The 26,229-nt window shown below is 38.1% G+C and overlaps 1 protein-coding gene across 1 annotated transcript; it reads left to right on the plus strand.

The window, feature by feature from the left end:
* Positions 1–8,646: 8,646 nt before the first annotated feature.
* On the plus strand, positions 8,647–26,101 carry prkaa1 (protein kinase, AMP-activated, alpha 1 catalytic subunit). Its single transcript, XM_073840279.1, has 10 exons — positions 8,647–8,773; positions 13,617–13,758; positions 15,615–15,708; positions 16,985–17,129; positions 17,250–17,337; positions 17,444–17,668; positions 17,798–17,947; positions 19,225–19,573; positions 21,825–21,951; positions 23,548–26,101. The coding sequence occupies exons 1-10, from the start codon at positions 8,677–8,679 to the stop codon at positions 23,850–23,852; spliced, it is 1,722 nt and encodes a 573-aa protein (XP_073696380.1). The 5' UTR covers positions 8,647–8,676; the 3' UTR covers positions 23,853–26,101.
* Positions 26,102–26,229: the final 128 nt, after the last annotated feature.

A 26,229-nucleotide genomic window follows, 5' to 3' on the forward strand; every position in this document is an offset into this window, starting at 1 on the left:
GAGATGAAGAGGGTGTTTGACCGCGCGGTCGCGGGGAGAGAGGCCGCGCAAGTCTTGGCGGATCTCCGACAGGGGGAGAGATCCGTCGCGGATTATTCCATCGAGTTCCGCACCCTGGCGGCGGAGTGTAACTGGAACGAGGAGGCGCAGTGGGATATGTTACTGCATGGGCTGGCTGATTGCATCCAACGTGAGATCTATGCCCTGGACCTGCCCACCAGCCTCAACGGCCTTATTGACTTGGCTTTGCGGGTGGATTCTCGTTTCTCTCCAGAGCCGAGCGGCGGTGCTTACCCGCTCGGTTCCCCCTTGGGGAGGGAACACCTGCTCGAGCCAGCGGCAGTGACGCGGTCAGCTCTACCTACGATCACGAGCCTATGCAGGTGGGTCGAGCTCGGCTTTCTCGGGAGGAGAAGGAGAGGCGGAAGTCCCAGGGCCTTTGCTTATACTGTGGAACCGCTGGACATTATGCTTACAACTGCGGTAAAAGGTCCAGCCCGGCAGTAAATCTGAGGCTACTGTCGGGTGGGATTTCCGCTGCGAAGACCTCATCCAGTGCTACCTCCACGCTCCTTCCGATTAGGCTCAGATGGTCAAACCAGGATCATCACTGCACTGCACTGTTGGACTCTGGGGCTGAAGGTAATTTTTTGGATTCTAGTTTTGCTCATCAGTTTCATGTTTCCCTTCTTCCCCTCACCAACAACATTGCCGTCCACGCACTCAATGGCCAGATTCTTCCCAACATCACACACATCACGGAACCCGTCACTCTCACTGTGTCTGGCAATCACAGTGAGAGCATCTCATTCTACATCCTGGACTCTCCCCATGCACCCGTTGTTTTAGGACATCCCTGGCTTATCAGACACAACCCCCGGATCGATTGGCAGCTGAAGTCGGTGACTGAGTGGAGCAATAGATGTTACGAGTCTTGTCTTGTGTCTGCCTGTCCGTCTGTTTCTAGTTCTGTGTTTCAGGAGAAGACAGTGGATCTGAGTAACGTGCCCGCGGAGTACCATGACCTGAAGGAAGTGTTCAGTAAGTCTCGGGCTGCTTCTCTCCCTCCTCACCGTCCCTATGACTGTGCGATAGAGTTACTGACAGGTACGTCTCCGCCGAAAGGCAAACTTTATTCACTCTCAGTTCCCGAGAGAGAGGCTATGGAGAAATATATTTCTGATTCTCTAGCAGCGGGGTTCATTCGACCCTCCTCTTCTCCAGCGGGGGCGGGGTTCTTTTTTGTGGGGAAGAAGGACGGGTCTCTGCGACCTTGTATTGATTACCGGGGTTTGAATAATATTACGGTAAAGAATACCTATCCTTTGCCGCTAATATCTTCAGCCTTCGAGAGGTTGCAGGGAGCGTCCGTCTTCACGAAATTGGATTTAAGAAATGCATATCATTTGGTTCGCATCAGGAGGGGAGTTGAATGGAAGACTGCCTTTAACACCCCCAGGGGGCACTTTGAATACTTGGTCATGCCCTTCGGCTTGTCCAACTCCCCAGGGGTCTTTCAGGCACTTGTCAACGATGTGCTGCGAGACATGGTCGATCAGTTCATATATGTCTACCTGGACGACATATTGATTTTTTCTTCTTCTCTCCAGGAACATGTGCAGCACGTTCGGCGAGTGCTCCAAAGGCTGCTAGAGAATGGGCTTTTTGTCAAGGCGGAGAAATGCGAATTTCACGCACAGTCTGTTCCTTTCTTAGGGTACATCATGTCGTCTGAGGGTATGCGTATGGATCCCGAGAAGGTTAAGGCTGTGGTAGATTGGCCAAGCCCAGATTCCCCTAAGGCCCTACTGAGGTTTCTGGGGTTCGCCAATTTTTACCGGCGTTTTATTCGCAACTACAGCCAACTAGCCGCGCCTCTGACTGCCTTGACCTCTCCCCGAACGTCGTTCAGGTGGTCAGACGCAGCTGAGACTGCGTTTGCCAAACTCAAGAGCCGCTTTGTTTCAGCTCCCATTCTGATTACCCCTGATCCATCACGACAGTTCGTGGTAGAGGTCGACGCATCGGAGGTGGGGGTAGGTGCGGTGCTTTCACAGCGTTCACCGACAGACAACAAGATGCATCCCTGTGCGTTTTTTTCACACCGCATGTCGACAGCCGAGACTAATTATGATATTGATAACAGAGAGTTGTTGGCTGTCAAGTTAGCATTGGAGGAATGGCGCCACTGGTTAGAAGGGTCGGGGGTACCGTTCATTGTTTGGACTGATCACAAAAACCTAGAATACATCCAAAATGCTAAAAGATTGAACTCTAAGCAGGCTCGGTGGGCACTTTTTTTCGGACGATTTGATTTTACTATTTCGTACCGCCCGGGGTCTAAGAATATCAAACCCGATTCATTATCTCGTATTTTTGACCATTCCGATCGCCCGTCTACTCCCGAGAGTATTTTTCCTGAGACACTTATTGTCTCTACTCTCAGTTGGGAGGTTAAAACAGCCTTACATGGGGTAACGCCTCCGGTCGGTTGCCCACCTAACCGTTTGTTTGTGCCAGAGAATCTTAGGTCCGAAGTTATCCAGTGGGGACATTGTTCCAATGTAGCGTGTCATCCAGGGGTCAATCGCACCATACACTTGGTCAAGCAACGATTTTGGTGGCCACTCATGGCTCGTGACGTTCGCAGTTTTGTTTTGGCTTGCTCAGTTTGTGCTATTGGTAAGACATCTAACAGACCTCCAGATGGGCTCCTACAACCGCTGCCGATCCCTTCGAGACCCTGGTCCCACATCGCTCTAGATTTTGTTACCGCCCTCCCACCCTCCCAGGGTAACACGGTAGTTTTGACCGTGGTGGACCGGTTCTCGAAGGCGGTCCATTTTATTCCCTTGCCCAAATTACCCTCAGCCAAGGAGACAGCGGTGGCAGTCGTAGACCACGTCTTTCGGTTACATGGCCTCCCGACGGACGTGGTCTCCGACAGGGGACCCCAGTTTGTATCCAAATTTTGGAAAGAGTTTTGTAAACTTCTGGGGGCTACTGTTAGTCTCTCTTCGGGGTTCCATCCTCAAAGCAATGGACAAACTGAGAGAGCCAACCAAGATTTGGAGAGAACGTTACGATGTATGGTCGCTAGAAATCCTTCCTCCTGGAGCCAGCAACTGTCTATGGTGGAGTACGCCCACAATTCATTACCAGTATCAGCCACGGGCCTATCCCCATTTGAAGGTAGTTTAGGATACCAGCCACCTAATTTTCCCAGTCTGGAATCCGAAGTCGCGGTCCCCTCTGCTCACGCCTTCGTCCAGAGGTGTCATCGCACCTGGACTAGAGCCCGTGAGACTCTACTCCAGGTGAGAGATCGCACCAAGGCCAAAGCCGACCGCCACCGGTCTAAGCCTCCCGTATACGTCATTGGTTCTAAAGTGTGGCTTTCTACTAAGAATATTCCTCTCCGATCCGTGTCTAATAAACTTGCTCCCAAATTTATTGGCCCGTTTGCTGTCACCAAAATCATTAGTCCGGTGGCAGTTCGCCTCAAACTCCCTCCAGTGTACAGGAGAATTCACCTTGCTTTCATGTATCCAAAATCAAACCCGTGTTTTTCGCACGTATTAATCCGCCAGCTCCGGTTCCCCCACCGCCGCGTCTCGTAGACGGGGAGACCACCTATTCGGTTAATCGTATTCTGGACTCTAGACGGAGAGGACGCGGATTTCAGTACTTGGTGGACTGGGAAGGTTACGGTCCGGAGGAGAGAAGTTGGGTTCCTGCCAGGGACATCCTGGATCACTCCCTCATTGATGATTACAATCGACAGGTAATGGAGTCTGGGAACGTCAGGCGACGTTCCTAGGGGAGGGGGTACTGTCACGGTACACAGATCAGCTGTGTTCTCAGGTCTCGTGATCTGTGTTTTGTTGTGTTGTACGTCATGCTCACTCATCAGCTGCCAATCAGTCCCGCACCAGGTGCCGCTCATCATCTCACTCTACTTATACTCACCGCTGTCTCTCTTCCTCTGTCAGATGATTGTTTCCCGGACCTTTGCTGTGTGTGTCTTTGTGAGTTCGAGTTGGAGTCTTCGTTGGATGTCGTTTGTGTCTTCGTGTACTTCTCTGTCTGGATTATTCACCACGCATCCCCAGGACTCACCCGCTCAGGACTTCACTGCTCATCACGTCACGACCATCTAGCCCCTGCCTCGCCCATCCGAGAGATCGCACTTCACCTGTTGTCTGTATCATTCACGTTTGTTTATTAAATCTTCATTCATCTGCATTTGCTTCCTCATCTTTTCCCGCACGTCACATCTTTGCAATCGGCCTTTCTTAATAATGTGCTTGTTGGCAAGTCTCACCGCTAAATATGGCTAATTGCAGCTAAAGTAAACATTACTGCTCATAATCCGACAGCAGAGAGGGGCGGGGCAAGCAGAGATCATTTGCATTTAAAGGACTGTGGAATAAAATGAGTTGATTTTGATAAGGTAAAAGGGTGTTTTTTTACACTACTATTGAGAATTTTTTAACCAAAGTATATTATAGACTTTTCATTAAGACCCTAAAGAATCATATGAACTTGTAGAAAATGGGCATTCGATGAAGATATTTTGATGAAATCCGAGAGCTCCCTGACCCTCATTAGACAGCAAGGGTCCTTGGTTCAAGGCTTAGAAAAGTACCAATAAATAGTTGAGAAAACATGAAAAAGAAGGCAACTTTATTCAGTAAGACTGTTGTGTTCTCTCAACAATAGTTTTTTAGTTCTTCTCAGCAAACAAACTTTGTTTAGCCAATGCTAATTTGTTTTTTAATGCAATGCTGATTGTCTTATTATGCTAATTGAAAGATTCTTGTCACATCAACTTAAACAACAATTACTGTTGCTGAGGTCATTTTCTTTTGTCTCCTAGATGAAAAAAATGTGTTTAAATCACCACATTATCAATTTTATGTTTATTTATGAATGACAAACAGTTAATTGTTATAGAATCCTTAGTGGATAACTAAAATGTAAATGTAAAATGTACACAACATTGCATTTGTTTGTAAAATATGGATGTAAGTGGTTTAACATACTCAAAACTAGAGAAACAAACCTCAAGAACGGTGGCATTTAACAGCTGTTAAAAAGATGAGCACCACTTTACATATTAACATCACAGTATAACAAATAACTAACAATGATGACAAAACAACAACAAATTTAAGTCAGTGTTTGAATTGTTGAGACAACATTTGGGGTAATTTTGTTGGTTTGACAAAGGTTTTTAAGTAGTTTCAAGAAAGTAGCATTTTTTGTATTGAGACTGAAAAGGTTTCGTAAACTGGAAAGTTTTTTACAGTGTCTGTGACATCAGTGGTTCAACCGTAGTTTTATGAAGCTGTAAGAATACTTTTTGTTGCGCAAACAACTAAAATGACAACTCTATTCAACAATTTGTCTCCTTTGCAGTTGAACCACTGATGTCACATGGACTATTTAGTCAATGTTCTCGGTACCTTTGCTGTCTGGAGGTTCAGAGAGCTCTTGGATTATATCAAAAACATCTTAATTTGTGTTCCAAATATGAATGAAAAATTAAGGTTGAACCACTGATGTCACATGGACTATTTTGTCAATGTTCTTACTACCTTTCTAGGCCTTGAGCTTGTCAGTTGTGTAGCAGTCTATAAAGGATCAGAAAGCTCTTGGATTTTGGAAAGCTTGTCAAAAAAATCTTAATTTGCGTTTTGAAGATGAAGAAAGGTCCTACGGGTTGGAACGACACAAGGGTGAGTAATTAATGACACAATTTTCATTTTTGGGTGAACTATCCCTTTAACTTTCATATTGTTATGAATCACCAAGAACAACAGGTTCTGTGGATGGCCTGAGGGGAAATTAATTAAATTAACAGCCCATTTTTATTTTTGCCTGAACTTCAAGATACTGCACACAAATACAGTTATAAAATGTATGTCTGATAGTAACTGAAAACAAAACTTTTTATTGTTGTAATGTACAAGCATTTTTGTTGGTGTGTCTATGTTTAAAACATTTAGTAGTTTCGCAAAGAGATGCACATTGCGCAAATAAAAAAAATACACAGATTTTTTCAGCTGCTCTCAGACATTGTTTCTGAGTAATCTATAGCTTTTAACCCCACCCAGTGTTCCTTAACATTGCAAAACACACATGCATGCATAGACCACAGACCGATAGACCTCTCTATAAAAGGGAGCTGAACACTTGCAAGCATCACAGAGAGCAACTTCTTGGCATTGAACTGACACAGCGATGCAGAACTACCCAGCGCCAGGGGGAAACCTGATGCAGGATGATAAAGTCTACACTGCCCAGCCAGTAGTAGTGTCTATGCCTGACCAAACCATCAATGATGATATCGTTTTCTCCACGTTCAATCTTCACTTCTGCAACCCTTGCTGTCTTGGGTTTGGAGCCTTTTACAACTCAATAAAGGTAAACAATATACATATGTGCAATTAGCCTATATAGTTATTATCTATATAATGCAATTATATATGCAGTTATATGTCCTGCTGCTTTAAAAAAAAAACTGAAGCTTATCATGTATTTTTTGTGTCAGGCTAGGGACAGCAGATTGCTTGGAAACCTCCCAATGGCACGGTCTCATGGAGCCACAGCTCGCCGCCTAAACATTGCTGCCATCATTATTGGTTCCATCTCTATACTGATCGTCATCATCGTCATTTCCAAGACATTTAGTCAAGTCACATCAAGTTTCCATCGTATGTAACTTAGTCAAAGAATCAATGTCTGAATGATTTATTGACCTATATGTACTTTTTAAATGCGTTCTATTAAAGCATTTATATTTGTTGAAACTTTGCTTTGTTCTTGCTTGTTCTTACATACATACACAGTAAATTTTCTTGAGTAAAATTTACTCAAATTGAAGAAAATCTTACTCTATGCCAGATAACATTTGGTCCCTCTCTAAAAAGAGTAAAAGTTACTCTTTTGATAGAGTTGTTTTTCCAGAGTTAATTTTGCTCAATTTGGTGTTAATATTTTACTCTCTCCTGTTACATTTGACTCTATTTAGTGTTTTTTTTTATTAACTCTTGTGCTATTTTACTCAGTTCAGAGGTACAAGAAATTGACTCAAATTGAGTCAAATTTACTCTGCCAAAATATACATCTCCTCCAGAGTTGTTTTTCATCAATTATGAGTGAACTTTAAAGAATAACTAACTCTATTCAGAGTTAATGTTTTAAATTACACAATTCATGATTTATCCTCAAAAAACCCTAAAAATATAAATGAAAAACTTGCTTTTCAATCAGAAAAAAAGTCAACAACAAACTGTATACTCATGTCTCACAATTTTATTTTTCAAGCTCCTATTTAAACATTTACACTAAACACTTAATTCACTTATGATCATGATGATTTGGTAGTTTCAGCATCTATAATCACATATATAACAGTATAACAGTGTTTTGCAGAAAGCTATACACAATGGTCAGTATGAAGTTCCTAAGACAAAATGAGCTTTGAAAAGCTCATCAAAAAAGCCTGTGAATTAGAGGCCTTACATGGTAGAGCATGTTGGACAATTACAATAAAAGACTGGACCCTACTTCTCATCAGCCCAACAACAAGTAGATACAGCTGGAGACTTTTTCCAAGTGCCCTTGGATACTGGTAGCAGTTTGTAAAAGAATAAAAACACATTAGTGCCAATGTGACTTAACAGTTAAAGTATACAGCATGAATAAAGATACAGTTATGTCTGTCTTCCACCAGTTCCACAAGTTTGTTTTACATTCTTCCAAACAGATTGTTACTAAATATGCAAGGTAGAATAGCACAAGAATAGTTCTCCCAAAAATGAAAATTCTGTTATGAATTACTCACCCCAGTGTCGTTCCAAATCTGTAAAAACCATTGTTAATTTTGTAACACAAATTAAGATATTTTTCAAGAAATCCAAGAGCTTTCTGACCCTGCATACAGCAAGGGTACTACCATGTTCAAGGCCCAGAAATGTATTAAGAATATTGTTAAAACAGTCCATGTGACAACAGTGACTTACCGTGACTTTATGAAGTTACGAGAATACTTTTGTATTTGGCATTTGCCATTTAGTGTAAATTTAGCTATTTAATCACTTATTGCTGCTATAACAGTTATGTAACATGATTATGATTATTATATGTAGCCTATATTGTAGCAATAGCCAACAATACATTGTATGGGTCAAAATGATAGATTTTTCTTTTATGCCAAAAATCATTAGGATATTAAGATCATGTTTCATGAAGATATTTTGTACATTTCCTACCATAAATACATCAAATTTAATTTTCGATTAGTAATACGCATTGCTAAGGACTTCATCTGGACAACTTTAAAGGCGATTTTCTCAGTATTTTGATTTTTTTCACACTCAGATTCCTGATATTCATGTAACGTTAGTATCTCGGCCGATTCTAATAAACCAAACATCAATGGATAGCTCATTTATTCAGCTTTCAGTTCCTGTATAAAACTCAATTTCATGTATTGTATTAATTTAGTTGGAACAATCAGTTAATATTTTGCAATAATGTATTCAACATTAATCCAAGCGTTTGGAGCTTGTTATTTGGCGCGCTCTTCTGTACCGGTAGTAGTCAGTAGAGACGCCGCTCTCGTCCCCGTCCGCTGCTGCCTCTCTCAGGTAGGGCCTCAGAGCGAAGATGGCGACGGACAAACAGAAACATGAAGGCAGGGTGAAAATCGGACATTATATTCTCGGAGACACACTAGGAGTGGGAACGTTTGGAAAAGTCAAAGGTAAAACTCTCCTAGGTGTTTTGGCTTTTGTGTACTTGTTGTTTTGAAGACAGTAAAGGAAAACTGGAGATGATCGAGCATTTAAATGCGGCTAAAGCAGCAGCACTTGTTGGCTAATGACAGTCTGAGTCTAGTCATAAAACAAACCTTAAACAACAAGCTTTCTGCGAACATCAGCGTTGGTAATGTTAGCCGATCGATGCTTACGTGGTTTTCTGAATGTGTGCATGTGTGTATTGAGTTATCTTGGTTTGTACAGGGATTGGTCGCAGCTAACCTGGTTAGCTTCATGGTTTATGAAGTGATTAGTATTCTGAAGTTGCAGTTTGGTGAGGATGATAGTTTCGTTCGTGCACAGGCCAAATGACAACTAACTTCCAGATGCAGCTAGTCAGAGTCAAGTCTTCGTCAGAATGAAAGAGAAAATAGTTTATTCTTAAAACGTTCATTTCGTTGATAAGGTGCAAGCTGTGAGTCAGATGAATTAAAAATCTTGCGTTTTTTTGTGATCCGTAATTAAGTTACACAGTAACGTTAGTGACTTTAATAATCGAGCATGACATGTAACGATACAATCAAACCAAAAATATACCAAATATAACACCAGATATTAGGGGTGGGCATAGATTAATTTTTTTAATCTAGATTAAATATTGGAATTAATCTAGATTAATCTAGATTAAAATGGCTAATTTGAATTCTGCTGAAGGCATTCAGAATATGTGTGCTACCCAAATAATGACTTAAAGTCTTTGAGAATGGATCATAAAGCTCATAAAGCTGTTCTATGATAATTTGTTGATGAAAATAAATTATGTTCAATTAGATGTACTTGTGTTTACTAACTAACTAACAATGAAATTATTTTTTCTCCCTATTAGATTGTGTTTTTTTTAACGTCAACACCTACCCAACCCATTACATGTTACACCGTACTTTTATTTTGACAGGTTGCCGTGAAGTTTCTGTGTCATACAGTATGATATGATGCTAGTTTTCTCAAATGAAACGGTAAAAGTGACACTCACAGCAGTTTGGGAGATTGAGTTTATCTGTTCATGTAAGATGAAAATGCCAAAAATTACCGGGAGCGTCACGTGTGTTTCAGTATGCGTGTAGTAAAAGCTCGTCTCCGCCAAACGGAACATATCGGATTCATATTAAAACGGTCTTTTTGCATTTCAGTTTTCACATACACTAGTCCATATCGCGATTTGAATTAAGTGACTGACCAACATTTGATTTATGAATCCAAAAAACGACGAATTTACGTGGCATTTCGCTATAGTAGATTCGGTTTTTATGAATGGAGGACGACGCGATCCCGTCTGTGTTTTGGCGGAGGAGACTTAAACGCGCGACCATATTCTACAGTCTTCGGTATACATCCGCGTTAAACTATCAAGGTGAAAGTCATCATAGCTTGCGTAGTTTAGACCCAGCTCCCAACCCAAATTTGAGAATAGATTAACGGCGATATTTTTTTTTATCGCGCGATAAGAGTTTCACGTTAACGCAGCACGTTAACGCCGATAACGGCCCACCACTAATATATATATATAATTATTAGTTTTTACTAGTGGGTTTTGTACACCATAGTTCATTTATGTAAGATAGCAAAATAAAGTAAACTGGCATTATACCCAAAACATACATCTTCATACACTAAAAAATTTGGGACCAAAAAATTTGATTTGACACTTTGACTTGATCATGTTTTGTTACATACCTTTCTATCAAAGTTATCTGACATTATGTTCTGACACAGTTTAACTCTTGAGTTCTTGAGGTATTTTATTACCAAACTATAATGAATAAACTATGATAATACGAGAAATGTTAAGGTGTTTGAATACATTTGTGACCCTGGACCACAAAACCAGTCATAAGGTTAAATTTTACAATACTGAGATGTATACATATGAAAGCTCAATGAATAAGATTTCTATTGATGTATGGTTTGTTAGGATCGGACAATATTTGGCCGAGATACATCTATTTGAAAATCTAAAATCTAAGGGTGCAAAAAATCAAAATACTGAAAAAATCACCTTTAAAGTTGTCAAAATTAAGTTCTTAGCCATGCGTATTACTAATCAAAAATTACATTTTGTTAGGTTTACAGTAGGAATTTTACAAAAAATCTTCATGGAACATGATCTTTACTTAATTTCCTAATGATTTTTGACATAAAAGAAAAATCAATAATTTTGACCCACACAATGTATTTTTTAGCCTAGAAATCTAGACGCACCCTAGCGGCAGCAAAAATTATTTTGCAGCCAGGTGGGTCTAGACCACTGGTCTCAAACTCAATTCCTGGAGGGCCACAGCTCTGCACAGTTTAGTTCCAACCCTAATCAAACACACCTGATCCAGCTAATCAAGGTCTTCAGGATTCCTAGAAACTTCCAAGCAGGTGTGAGTTGGAGATGGTTGGAGCTAAACTCTGCAGAGCTGCGGCCCTCCAGGAATTGAGTTTGAGACCTCTGGTCTAGACACTCTCAATAGACCTTCTAGCTGCAAAAACCCAAATTGGGTCAGGCCAATCACAACGCGTATAGAGTAGGCGGGGCGGGCTTAACATATGACGACAGAGTTGCGACGGCTGCCACTTGAAAAACAAAGAATGGCGGCTGCAGCTGTCGAACAGCGGTCTTTCGAATCGGCTTTGGCCGCGACTCTGGAGGACTTGGAGTTAAGTTTTTCTTTAAGAAACGAGCAAAGAACGGCACTTAAGTCATTTTTAAAAAAGGAAGATGTGTTTGGAGTTTTGCCGACTGGATACGGAAAAAGTGACTACGTCACCTTCTTCGTTGCTCTGATTGGTTGAAGCGCTATCCTATTGCGTGCATAGGGATTTTGAGAGACAACCGTTTATCCCGCCCCTCGGAGTAAGCCGCGTCTATGGAGAGTTTCCAGACTAAACATCTTGATGTAAGTCTGGCTCGCCAGGCTATGTATTTTTGGCTATTGCTACAAATATACCCCAGCACCTTAAGACTGGTTTTGTGGTCCAGGGTCACATTTTGGTTTGACTAATTAATTTGGTTATTATGTTGAATTTGTTCTGACACAGTTTAACTCTTTAACTCACAGTTTTTGTCGTATTTTACTACCACTTTCTAAACTGCGCAATGTTTAAGGTGTCTAAATACATTTTGGTTTGACTAATTAATTTGGGATTATGATGTTGAATTTTTTCTGAAACAGTTTAACTCTTTAACTCACAGTTTTTGTCAAATTTTATTACCATTTTCTAAACTAGCGAATAAACAACTGATAATGTGAGAAGTGTTGAAGGTGTCGGAATAAATTTTGGTTTGACTGTATGTTTATTCCTATAAATGGCATCCGTATTAGTCAGGTTAGTGTTGCAAAATGGTTGGTGAGAAAGCCCACTCTTTCTCAATCAAGTTTCCTGTACGCCAGTGAGAAAACACCAAGTCATAGCTTCCCAGCTTGCTGTGCCCCCCAAAACAATGCATTTGCCATTTATGAGGCAACACATGATGCAAACCCAAACTTTTTAAACAGGAAGTGTGTTTTGTGTGGGTGTGTGTGTGTGTGTGTGTGTGTGTGTGTGTGTGTGTGTGTAACGATTTCTGAGAAAAGAGAAGTTTATATACTACTGATAGGACATTGACACTACTGATCACCAGTCTAACATGTTTTAGTACTTAGACATATGTGAGGTATGTGGATACATGCATGCACACATTTCCCTCTGCATGACTGAGTTTGTGTTAATGCATAACTAGAGCAGTCTAGTTAATGCAGGCAGCCTGTTTTTAAATGTTGCAACTTCACCGAGCCTATACAGCTTGCAGCAATATCCAGCCCTAGAAGACATTGGTTGGAAAAGTCTTTGCCCATATAAAAATATTTGATGGAAAAATTGAATAAATGTGCGGTGAGCCTCACACATTAACTGCAAGCTTTAAAGGTGTTGACTTTCAGCAGTTTGAATGTCTTCTAGCTCAGTGTGTTTTCAGAGTTACTTCATGACACAACTTTTACAGTAGAAGTGTTTATTGTACAAAAGTAAACAAATATGTAATGAAATAAATAGGGATGTAATGCTATTATCAGTATCGTGGTATCACAATATCAAAACTGTATCAATATCATCGTGGACACATGACGATATGAAGCAAGGTCTTCCAAGCAAAATTTTTTTTAAAATATATATTTATACTATATAGATATATATTCTAACATAAAAGGTTTTTAAAGTTGTGTTTTGGGCCATCAAAGCTAAGCGCACACTTCATTCAGGCGATCAACTCGTGATCCAGTGTTTTCCGCGCCTCAGAACGGCTCCATTCACAGTGAGTGCATTGAACTAGTTTATTGCATGTGCTGTGAGTTTAGCGCGCATGGGGAAAGCAACGGCCACCAGTTATGCTTTATTTTTGCGGCAGATGATTAAAACGTTTAACTAGATGAGATGCGGTTTTGTAAGCCTGTTTTCCGTCAATATAAAAGTGTGAATTGCTGACAGTTAGCGGTTTAAATGTGTAATGTTACTGCAGTCCAAATTTAAAATATCTCTTTCAAGTGCAGAAATTAGGGAAAGAAGTATTGTAATTTCCCTACTGTAAAGCAAAAATAAGATGCCTATGAAATATTATTTTTTGGTCATTTGTCAGTTATTCTCTTGTCAGTTATGTCTTAAATGATCATAAAAAGTTGAGAATGAAAATACGTGTGTAACAGTATGTTGGGTCCGTGTGGGATTTGTGTCTTTGTCAGAAACACATTGGACATTTTATTGTAATGACCTGCTTAAATGTAAGCCTACACATACACAAGCATTTGTTTCTTCTATCTGTCTATGCAGTGGGCCAACATGAGTTGACCAAGCACCAGGTGGCGGTAAAGATTCTGAACCGGCAGAAGATCCGCAGTCTTGATGTGGTGGGGAAGATTCGACGTGAGATCCAGAACCTCAAACTCTTCCGTCACCCGCATATAATCAAACTGTGAGTACTGATTCATTCCATCTGTATTATAATACACAAATAATGAAACTGCTGTGTGCTTGAGGGCACTAATGTGCAGCTATCTGATTTTTTAAAAACATTTATTCCGGACTAAGTATGTAGGTAGGTGAGTTATATGGCGTTATTTTAATGACAAATGTCGAGAGCGCATTATTGTAGCGCGAAAGCATATTAATATCATGTGCGAGCACGAATCTCTCTGCTCGCACGCGGATTTCCTTTGCTCTCGCACAAAACCGGACTCGCGCTCTCAGATATTCGCTGCTGTAGCTTAGAGAGAGTGGACGCACTTAAAACGTGTCTCTCCCCTTGAGCAAAGTGTGTGTGCAGACAATGCAATTATCTGTAACTGTCATATAAATGTAATTCACTGTTTTAGAGGAGAGTGCCATTGAATTTGTTGGTAATATGAAGTGTTTTCGTTAAAAAAAAAAACTATTCAGAACTAAAAGCAAACACTAAAAAAAAAAAAAAAAAAAAAATCTAAATAAATGTCCAAACAGCAGCGATTCTAGCAGAGCATTTGTTGTGTTATATCTTGTATCAGTTAGTAATTTAATGTTTATTTGATATGAATTGTTACTTTTAAACATTTATTGCAATGAAAATTCAGTTGAAGTATCTGAATTAATGACACAACACTGACCTTTTATATGAAGTCTTTGCTTGACTATACAACTGGACAGAGGTTAATGATATGTACAAATCATCCAAGCAGCCAATTCCTAGCATAGGCCTATAGGCTACATTTGATTAACACTGCTAAATATGATTAAACTGAAAAAATTAAAAATAAAGATCCATCTTTGATTATCAAAATAATTCCAGGTGCAGTTCACTCCCAGCCAATTAGATTTAGAGTGTAGGCTCTAATTTCAGTAGCTTCATTGGTCAGTCATGGAAGTCTGATTAGTTACATCTTTATTTTTATAACACCTTTTAAAACAGTGTTTACAAAGTACATTACAGAGAGATGCATGTATGCATTCACAGAAAATACAACAATAAAATAGGAAATACGACAACAAATACAACTATAAAAAGTCAAGGAAAGGCTCCAGTGAACAGTTTTGTTTTGAGATACTTTTTAATGCATAATGGTACATTTTTGACATTGTCCAGGACCGACAATCCTTCATATATATACTGCATGAGCACAGAGAGATTTGCGAGTGTGCAGAACACCATTTGAGCGCGCGCACACACTTTGCGCAAGAGGAGATAGACGTTTTGAGTGCGCTCTTGACATTTGTCATTAAAATAACGCCATAGAGTTACAGATTGATGTGCGTGCAAATGAGCCCCCACATTTGTATGGGAATCTGGGTTGGCTTCCCTAATGACCATGCTTGCATTTTTTTTCTGTTCTTGTGGTTTGGAATTAGACAAGACATTCACACAATTACAGAGGATGTGAAACAGGGAGGGGGGTTCCATTTCCTCACATTATAAAGAAGCAGTAAAGCTTTGCCTAAACTACTTTTTTTGTCTCTGTCACCTTGATTGCGTACATGTGAGCTGACTGTCTGTAGTGCTGCCAGAAAATACATGGAAATGTCAGAGCTGTCTAGTCACGCTCCAGAACCATTAGGGATTAATAGACTTTTCTCATATAAATAGTGGAAAATAGTAGAAGTGAAGAAGCAAAATTCAAAATCTAAGCCTTGCAAATATGCTTAAATTCATCACTAGATCAGTGCTAGATAGGAAAATTTCAAATAGTTTTTTCATGATTTTATTTTATTTTTGTAGTTCAGATGCATTTCATTGACTGCACTGACAGAACCAGTGACATTAATGTTTTTGCAAATTTGTGCATTTTGTTTGTTTGGCAGTTACCAAGTCATCAGCACACCAACAGACATCTTCATGGTAATGGAGTATGTGTCAGGAGGAGAACTCTTTGACTACATCTGTAAAAATGGAAAGGTATATCTTCAGTTTTAATGTGTGGGTTATGATTAGGGCTGGAAAATGAATTGCTTATGATTGATAATGAAAATAACTGACTAAATTTGGTTGTTTTGTCATTGGGTATTTTTGATGTGCCCAGAGTCTCTCCATCATTGATGGCTATTTAATGTAGTAAAGATAATTTACAGTGGAAAAGTACATTTACTTCAATTTTACTGTTTTGCAAAACAGTGACCAGGAGAAAGTGTTGAGCTTGTCAATCAAACAGAGCTCAACAGAAAGGAAAATTGTAGCTATTTTGATAGCAATAGTTAACCAGTAGTCATACAATTTAGGTTTAAATGATCTGTAATCTTAAAATGCTATCAGAATGCAAATAATTTGATATTTGTCACCCTAGACCACAAAATCAGTCACTAAGGGCTATTTTTTAAATAGGCTTTTCATTGATATATGGTTTATTAGGATAGGACAATATTTGAAAATCTGGAATCTGAGGGTGAGTGCAAAAAAATCTAAATATTGAGAAAATCACCTTTAAAGTGAAGTTCTTAGCAATGCATATTACTAATCAAAAAATAAGTTTTGATAAATTTACAGTAGAAACTTTACAAAATATCTTCATGGAACATGATCTTACTTAAATCCTAATGATTTTTGGAATAAAATGAAAAATCAATCATTTTGACCCAATCTGAACACACCTCTATTCTGCTGCTTGTGGAACGAACTTTTCCAATATTACCAGAATAAATCAATTAATCTAAGCATTAATCAAAAATGTACACTACTATTCAAAAGTTTAGGGTGAGTGAGTTTTTTTGTTGTTGTAAATTTAACAAGCGTTAAATTTACTCAACAGACAAAAAATTCATGATAAACTGTCAAAACTTTCACGTTCTGTTAATTCTTTTCATCAAAGAATCCTGAAAAATGCGCACAAATGTTAAGCATCACAGCTATTTTCAACAGTGATAATAATAAGAAATGTTTACTGAGCACAAAATCAGCATATTAGAATGATTTCTAAAGGATCATGTGACACTAAAGACTGGATTAATGGCTGCAGAAAATCTAGCTTTGCCATCCCAGGAATAAATTCCATTTTAAAATATATTATATGGTGAACATAACACATTTGACAAAAAAACCTTTCTGACCCCAAACCTTTGAGCAGTAGTATATATCAGGGGCCACAAGTGCAGCCCAGTAGGTTGCAGCAGGGGAGCTGAATGTTCAGTTCAGTCCACATGGGAGATGTAAAAATACATGTTCCTGCATCTCTGGTCAGTTGGACGAGAAGGAGAGCAGGCGTCTGTTCCAGCAGATCATCTCAGGGGTGGATTACTGCCACAGACATATGGTGGTGCACAGAGACCTCAAGCCTGAGAACGTCCTGCTGGATGCGCACATGAATGCCAAGATTGCAGACTTTGGTATGTGACCTCTTCACATTTAGGAAGCATGAAATATCTAGGTTGTTGGTGGATTTGCTCTTTCTGTAATGTTTATATTTCAAGCTAGACTGGCTTAAACTTTGACTTTTCTCCTTGTAGGCTTGTCAAACATGATGTCGGATGGAGAATTCCTAAGAACGAGTTGCGGTTCTCCTAATTATGCTGCTCCAGAAGTCATCTCTGGAAGGTACTGTTTACCTCTGTTTGAATCTCAAAATCCTGCTCTCATCCTCTTAGATAATGCCCTGTGTTGTTTTAAATGTCCTTGTGTTGTCCGTTCATCTCTCACCTAGGTTGTACGCAGGGCCTGAGGTGGACATCTGGAGCAGTGGTGTGATTTTGTACGCTCTGCTGTGCGGAACGCTACCGTTTGACGACGACCACGTGCCAACCCTGTTCAAGAAGATCTGCGATGGGATCTTCTTCACGCCTCAGTACCTGAACCCCTCCGTTATTAGCCTTCTGAAACACATGCTCCAAGTGGACCCCATGAAGAGAGCCACCATTAAAGAGATTCGGTCAGAAACTACACAAACACTGTCCATTTCTTTTAGTAATGCAAAACAATTAGAATGTTGAGAGCACGATTTCTTAAAGTGCATTTGAACCGCTTAAATCTTTCTCCCTTCATTGCTCTCCATTATCAGGGAGGATGAGTGGTTCAAACAAGATCTCCCCAAGTATCTGTTCCCAGAGGACGCTGCATATAGCAGTAATATGATTGATGAGGAGGCACTGAAGGAGGTGTGTGAGAAGTTTGAGTGCACTGAGGAGGAGGTGCTCAACTGCTTGTACAGGTTTGTGCGCTTTTTTGCGAAACGTATTTTGATACTCAAATAATATCCGCTTTAATAACGGATAAGGTCATTGCACACGGAGTCCGAAATTTTCACATGTTAAAAAATAAATGTGACCTAACTTTTTATCGATCACGTTTACACACTGCCTTCGAAACATTCGTCCGTCATAAAAGAAAGTTCGAATCAGGTTCGATTTTTGTGTTTTCGCATCCATAGCAAGCATCAATCAGTGTTTTAGCCACAAAGACATCAATGTAATATAACAGCTTGTAAACAATATGTCACATAACATCAAATTTACCTCAGAAAAAACATAATTGCTGACTATAAACTCATTAGTGCTAAATATATGCAGTGAATATAGCATATTCATTATAATTTTTTACTGTTTTTCAATGTTTCATTTATGTTTAAATTAGAGGTGGGCATAGATTAAGTTTTTTAATCTAGATTAATCTAGATTAATTTTGGAATCTAGATTAAAATGGCTAATTTGAATTCTGCTGAAGGCATTCAGAATATGTGTGCTAACCAAATAATGACTAAAAGTCATTTGAGAATGGGTTTCTCAAGCCAGGTGGCGCATTAGACCAGGGGCCCATCTCCTGTTTCCAAAATGCATCACAAACTGCTTGACAATTGCATTTACAACACAATTAACTTTACAAACTTGTGTAACCAACTATTCCCACACTGCATGTAGCCTACTTCTGAGTAAAAGGCTGCACGACGTGCGCGTTGCAGATTAATACACAGATGCGCAAGGGCATGGATATTAGTGGTGCAACGGATCACAAAACTCACGATTCGGATCACATCATGGATTTGGAGTCACAGATCGGATCATTTTTCGGATCAGCAAAAAACAAACAAAACAAAACAGTTTGTTTTTTACTAATTACTGAATGCTTACTTTAAGTAGGCTACTTCTAATCCACAGCAAACACTACTAGCTGAACTAATAAAGTCAGTAACAAAACTCTTATGTATATTATGTTGCATAAGATCATACTTTTTTTTTTTCCCCCTCGAGAAAATGTGGCATGTACTGTACCTGATATATATATCCAAAATAATCAATATCGAAGCAAATTGGAAATTGAGTGGCAAGCTTATGAATCAGAATAAAATCAAATCATGAAATTTGTCAAAACCCAGCCCTGTTTGTAACTCTGTACTAGCTGTACTTCTGTGTAATCTCTTTTAGTGTTACTGTAGTAAAAATAAATGCTACCAAACAAATAAAGACTCATCTGTTTTATTTTTCTTTCCAGTCGCAATCACCAGGATCCTCTTGCTGTGGCCTATCACTTGATCATAGACAACCGCCGGATTATGAGCGAGGCCAAAGATTTCTATTTGGCCTCCAGCCCCCCGGACAGCTTCTTAGATGATCTGCCTGCGCACCACTCTGCAAAGATTCACCCTGAGAGAGTGCCGTTCCTGGTGACCGAGTCTCAGCCACGTCCTCGACACACACTGGATGAGCTTAACCCGCAAAAGTCCAAGCATCTCGGTGTCCGGCGGGCCAAGTGGCACCTGGGAATCCGTAGCCAGAGCAGACCAAATGATATCATGAGTGAGGTCTGTCGTGCTATGAAGCAGCTGGACTATGAGTGGAAGGTATGCAGCTGTGTTTGTGTGTTGGGTTGTACTTTACATTTGTAGGAACATTGATCTCATGTTATCCTAAATCTGTATGACTTTCTTCTGCTGAACACAAAAGTCTTTGTCCACACAATGAAAATGATGTCCAGTACAGTATTAGAATGACATGAGGGTGAGTCAGTGATGATGGAATTTAAATTTTTGGGTGAACAGTTCCTTTAATGTGAGTCATATGTTGTTGCCTTGTTTTGGAACCGACTAAAGGAATAAATTACATCCAGACAAGGAACTGGTTTAGGGACTGGAAAATAGAAATTGCATTAATAAAGGGTAGAGGAGTGGTAAAAACAGATTAATAGAGTGAACTGCATTTCCTGGAATGCATTTCTTCTGCTTGTCCTCCTGAGGGTTATGATCTTAGGGTAAATTCCATCTTTGCCCTGCGGGAAAGATGTTTTGGGGCTTTTGGTAGATTCTATATATAGAAAAGGCTTGACCACTTACTCTCTTTCTCACACACACAAACACACACAACTTTTCTGTATTTATTGTCTTTTAGAAATCGTTCTAACATTCTGATTTGGCGTTTAAGAAACATTTCAACTATGGAATTCTGGGTCTAGGAATTTTGGGACAAAACGAAATTACAGATAATCCGTTTATGTCAGTTATACTTAGTTACAGTATTAAAAAAAAATCCTACAAAATGAATATCCAGATAATAGCTAATCATATAACCATATCTGTTGGCATACACTACCAGTCAAAAGTTTTTGAACAGTAAGATTTTTAATGTTTTTTAAAGAAGCATCTTTTCATCAAGCCTGCATTTATTTGATTCAAAGTACAGCAAAAACAGTAAAAAAAAAATGTAATATTTTTACTATTTAAAATAACTGCAATCCATTGGAAAATAATTTAAAATGTAATTTTTTCTTGTGATTTCAAAGCTGAATTTTTAGCATCATTTCTCCAGCACGAAATAAACATGAATAAACATCTGAAGGTATGTTAAAAGAAAGTACAACTTACTAAAATTGCTCAATCAGTGTTTCAGCCACAAAGATGTCAGTATAACAGCTTGTAAACAGTGTCACATAACGTCACATTTACCTCAGAAAAAACATATTAGGTGACCACAAACTAATTAGTCAGATAGTAGAAAAATTAACTCTAGAGAGGAGCATTTTGCTAAATATATGCAGCAAATAGCATATTCATTATCATTTTTTTACTGTTCTTCAATGTTTAATTTATGCTTAAATAAATCTGTTAAGTTTTTATAACTGTAATCTATTTGAAAATAATTTAAAATGTAATTTTTTCTTGTGATTTCAAAGCTGAATTTTTAGCATCATTACTCCAGTATCATTCTAAAATTCAAATCATTCTAATATTCTGATTTACTGCTCAAAAAACATTTATTATTATTATGTTGAAAACTTTTTTTTTTTTCAGGTTTCAGGTCACATTTGATCAATTTAAAGCATCCTTGCTAAATAAAAGTATTAATTTCTACAACCTTACTGACTCTAAGCTTTGAATGGAATTGTGTATAATGTTACAAAAGCTTTTAGTTTCAGGTAAATGCTGATCTTTGAATTGAACTGTTTTAAATATTGAAAATAATAAATGTTTCTTGAACAGCAAATCAGCATATTAGAAGGATTTCTGAAGGATCATGTGACACTGAAGACTGTAGTAATGATACTGAAAATACAGTAGTGGACAACAAACTTTTTTTATATGTAAACACAAGGACAAATAATCATTTCGAACCTAGTTTTATGTACCAGTATTTTGTTTGTACAAATTAAATCCAAATTCTTCTGTAGTGTACCTCTAACAAATAAGAAGCATGTGTAAACTGATAGGTATGCCTTAATTTATGCCTTGAAATACCTGTGGCAGAAGGTGTTTATATTTTTGCTTTGTTTATTAATTCATCTGACTTAAGTTCAAGTAGTGAGTGAGTCATCAGTTTTAGCCGGAAGTGACCTGCATGTCTTTGTTTCTAAGTTTTCATTCTTTGTCTTATCTCAAAGCAGCCTCTCTTATCAACTGGAACATTGTTTACTGCAGTTCAGGAGTACGCCATTCAGACTACTTCAAAATAGTGCAAACAGTGTTCCAGTGCAGTGTTCCAGTTGGCACAGGCTCTTTTAAAGTTAAAAGGCTTGCTAAGTATTAATGAACTTTAGATCCATTGCAGACATACTCTGTTTACTCTGCTGACTGTTTTTTTTTTCTCTCTGTGGTTTGATAGGTAGTTAATCCTTATTACTTGCGAGTGCGGAGAAAGAACCCAGTCACTGGCATACATACAAAGATGAGCCTCCAGCTCTACCAGGTGGACAGCAGGACCTATTTACTAGACTTCAGGAGCATAGACGGTAAAATTGTCACTCTGTGTGTGTGGTTTTATTCAGTGCTTTAATATGTATGCTGCCATTCAAAAGTTTGGGTTCAGTAAGATTAAGAATCCAAAGTTAAGATCAGTCTTTTCTGCTCATCAAGGCTGTGTTTATTTGATTAAAATAACATAAAAAACAGTAATATAGTGAAATATTATTGCAATTCAAAATAGTGTTTTTTATTTTAATATACTTTAAAATAGAATTTATCCCTGTGATGCAAAGCTGAATTTTTAGCATCATTATTCCAGTCTTCAGACTCAGATTATCCTTCAGAAATCATTCTAATATGCTGATTAATATCAATGTTTGAAACAGTTGTGCTGCTTGCTTTCAGGATTCTTTGATGAATAAAATGTTGAAGAATAGCATTTTTTTTTTAAACAGAAGTCTTTTGTAACAATACACACTATCTTTCTAAGTTTGGGGTCAGTAAAATTTTCTTTGTTTGTTTGTTTAAAATAAATTAATAATTTTATTCAGCAAGGATGTTTTACATTAATAAAAAGGGATAGTAAAGAAAAGAAAGTTTGGAATAAATGCTGTTCTTTTAAACTTTTTCTTCATCAAAGAATCCTTAAAGTATCACAGCTTCCAAAAAAAGCACAGGGACAACTGTTTCCAAAATTGATAAATCAGCATAATAGAATGATTTCTGAAGGATAATTTGACAGTGAAGACTGGAGTAATGGCTAATGAAAATTCAGCTTTGCATCACAGAAATAAATGATATTTTAAAGTATATTGAAATAGAAAGCTGTTATTTTAAATTGCAATAATATTTCATAATATGTTCTGTATTTTTGATCAAATAAATAGAACTTTGAGCATAAGAGACATTTAAAAACATTAAAAAGCTTACTAATTCTAAACTTTTGAATGGCTAGGTATGTATTTATTTATTTACAATATTTAAATAAAAAAAAAACTGTAATGAGACGGAATCAAAAATACACTGGTACGAATGGTTACTGAATGAATCTAACCGTTTCTACTATGTTAATAATTACTTTATTATATAAGTTTTGTAAGAATTAAATCAGTGTAGTTACTGAATGGCTATTCATTTCACAACATTTGAAAAAAATATTGTGTTTTGTAAAGGATATTTTTAATATTATTTTATAAAATGAATGTAATTTTATCACACACATTACAGAAAATGTAAAAAAAAAAAATAAATTAATCATTGGGATATTAAATAAAGATCATGTTCCATGAATATATTTTGTAAATTTCCTACCGTAAATATATCAAAACCTAATTTTTGCCTAGTATTATGCTTTGCTAAGAACTTAATTTGGACAACTTTAAATGGCGATTTTCTCAATATTTAGATTTGTTTTTTCCTTCCAGATTTTCAAGTAGTTGTATGTCAGACAAATATTGTCCTATCCTAACAAACCATAAATCAATGGAAAGCTTGTTTATTCTGGTAAAACAAATTGCTGAGGGCAAAAGATTCTTTAAGAATTGCCTTTTTCAATTCCTAATAAGTGTAATGTCTGTTGCAGAGTGGTCTGGAGACTTGTTTTTTTGTATATTTCACTCTCTGATGTCTTGTGTTTCATTTAGATGACATGATAGAAGTAAAATCAGGGACCGCCACACCTCACCGCTCTGGCTCAGTCGGTAACTACCGGACTACCCTAAAGAACGACCGGAACGAGAAAAACGAATGTGAGGATGCATCAAAGGGCGACGCATCCGCACCCTCCACGCCTCCGATATCCGGAGGGAAAGCGGCGGAAGGCTCTCTGGCTTCTTCTCTTACCTCCTCAGTGGATTCCACAGGGGGAGAGATCCTCCCCCGGCCAGGAAGTCACACCATAGAGTTCTTTGAGATGTGCGCCAACCTCATCAAGCTGCTAGCACGATAACTTGTGGTTCCTCTGATGCCTTCTCTCTCTCACTCTCCTCTGTCTTCCCTCTCACTCTCTGGCTTGTTTTCTCTCTCTTCTAGAATACTGTCTACCTCTTCGTCCTCTGATATCTGTCATCATCCACAGCGGTCCTTCTATCTCGATTCTTTTGGTCTCTCTTCTTCTCTCTCAGTGTCTTTAGAGCAATAAGCATGCGGACGGACTCGAGACTCCGTGCATCCCACTCGCATGGACAAGCTGATTGGGCTGTGGCACTACGGTCGCCAGGATCAGCCTGTTTAAGAGGACTGAAAAAAGGTACAGGAAGGAAAAGAATAGAGGTTTCTTTTTTGTGCCACAGTTAAGAAAGATTGCTAAGCCTATTTATAGTGTCTACACTCTTTTAGAGATGGTTTTACAATTCTTTTCTGGGTTTTATAGCAAGGATTTCCTTGCAGAGAGTGAGGCGTAGAGGTGCATTCAAATGAGTTATACACTGAGCTAGCTGTACTGTACACAATGCTGTTGCGATTCTTGGCGGACCAAGAGATATATAAAGAAAGCGCCCTTGTGAGGCATGTGGGACGACAAGTAAGACAGAAAGCGCTTTTGCACAGTTTTACCTGTAAGTTTTTGTGGGCCAGTGTCACAGCTGGTTATCCCATTGAAGCGGCCTACTGGGAAGGGCACTCAATTAGGAGCAGCCGTCTTAATAAGCAAGGCCACTTTAACATGGTGGGCACTTTAACACAAAGGGACAACTTGATAAGTCAGCCTTTCTTAAGGAAGAGACCAATATAAAACCCATTTATCCTGAGGGAGTGCAATGTTCTTGCCTCTGTTTCATAGATTTTTGTTCATTTGTTTGTCACACCGTAGTCTTTTTTTTTTTCTATTCACTCACATTTTACAGAAATTTAAGTATATACAGAATTTAAACATGCATTTGGATTTATATTTATCAGTGCTTTAAATGGGGTTGTAGATTGTATTAAAATTGTGATATTGGACTGGATTTTTTTTTTTTTAAAGAAATGTTTGATTATATCGCTGTAAGATGTTTTATTCCATACACTGCTTTATCAAACACATTTTTTACTATTATTTTAGTTGTTTTGCAAAACAATGGTTGCTTGAAAACAGTACTCCTTAAAGAAAGAAATCAAATGTTTTTGTATTCCCCTCACAATTAGGTTTCTGTCGTCAAACAGGCCCAGTATTTAAAAAAAAAAAAACACAGCGTAGGAGTCTAATTAAGTTTATGGGAAAAAAGTTATTGGCACATATTGACAGATCTCCTGAGCGAAGCATATAGTCATGTCTTATTCCTGTTTGCAAAGCCAATGTGGAGTCATAATCGTAAGATCTGAAAATAGGAAAGCGCTTCTTGCTTGCATGTGACTTTATGTGCCCTCGTATAAGACTGTAAAAAATGAAATTCTACAAAAGTCCTGTTAACAATAAATGAAATTATTTTACGTTGGAGCTTACTGACAGAAGTAATCATCTTCAAATCAGCTCTTTCAACAACTTTTTCACAGATGAAAGTGAAAACAGAATGGGTTTTAAATAAGTTACTCTTGTTAATTTTTCTGTCCAGCTATGTTCAAATAAAATATCCCAAATTCAACGGTCAAAAGCTCAAATAATAATACATTCAATCAATGTTTTGTATGGCACAGCTTATTTACATTTTAACGTCTGAATGTCTTAATGCACATTGTTAACGCATTAAAGAAATAACTTTATAAGTCCTTCTAAATGCAGCAGTATCGTATCAGCCAGTAATTATAATTTGACCTTTTGAATATCTGGAGTCTTGTTCAGATCTCATCCTAAAAAGGATGATGATGTTTTTGTGTTCTAAACTGCACTGTCATTTCAAAATCTCTGTTAATAATGTTAATTTTAGAGCTAAAACTTGACAATCTATGCTTTGCAAGTCAGCTTAAGACAAATCCAGAGAAATTTAATTTTGCTCTGTCCCCATGTTTTTTTTTTTTTTTTTGTCTAATTCAAATGTTAACTCTACTTTATTACTAGGGAACAATTTCAGTGTCTCCATGGGCTGTTTATTCAGCCGTTGAAAACAAGTTTAGAAAATCTGTTGATGTTCTTCTCTTAACTGCATTTATGTTGATTATCTGTGCAGAGATGCACCTCATGGAGGCTTGCCGATGTAAATTTACAGATAATTACTGATAATTTACAATTGAAAAGATGATTTGTAAATACAAATGCCTAATAAAATGAAACATGAAGACTGACCGTCTTGTGTCTTTTGAAAACATGTCGTATGTGATTTATTTTTTTAAATTTTTTTAAAGAGATGTTGGATCACTATTTGATAACTTTGAATTACAGTAGTAATCATACACATTTCTTCACCTAATTT

This window comes from Garra rufa, chromosome 5 (assembly GCF_049309525.1).
Source record: "Garra rufa chromosome 5, GarRuf1.0, whole genome shotgun sequence".
Lineage (NCBI taxonomy): Eukaryota > Metazoa > Chordata > Actinopteri > Cypriniformes > Cyprinidae > Garra > Garra rufa.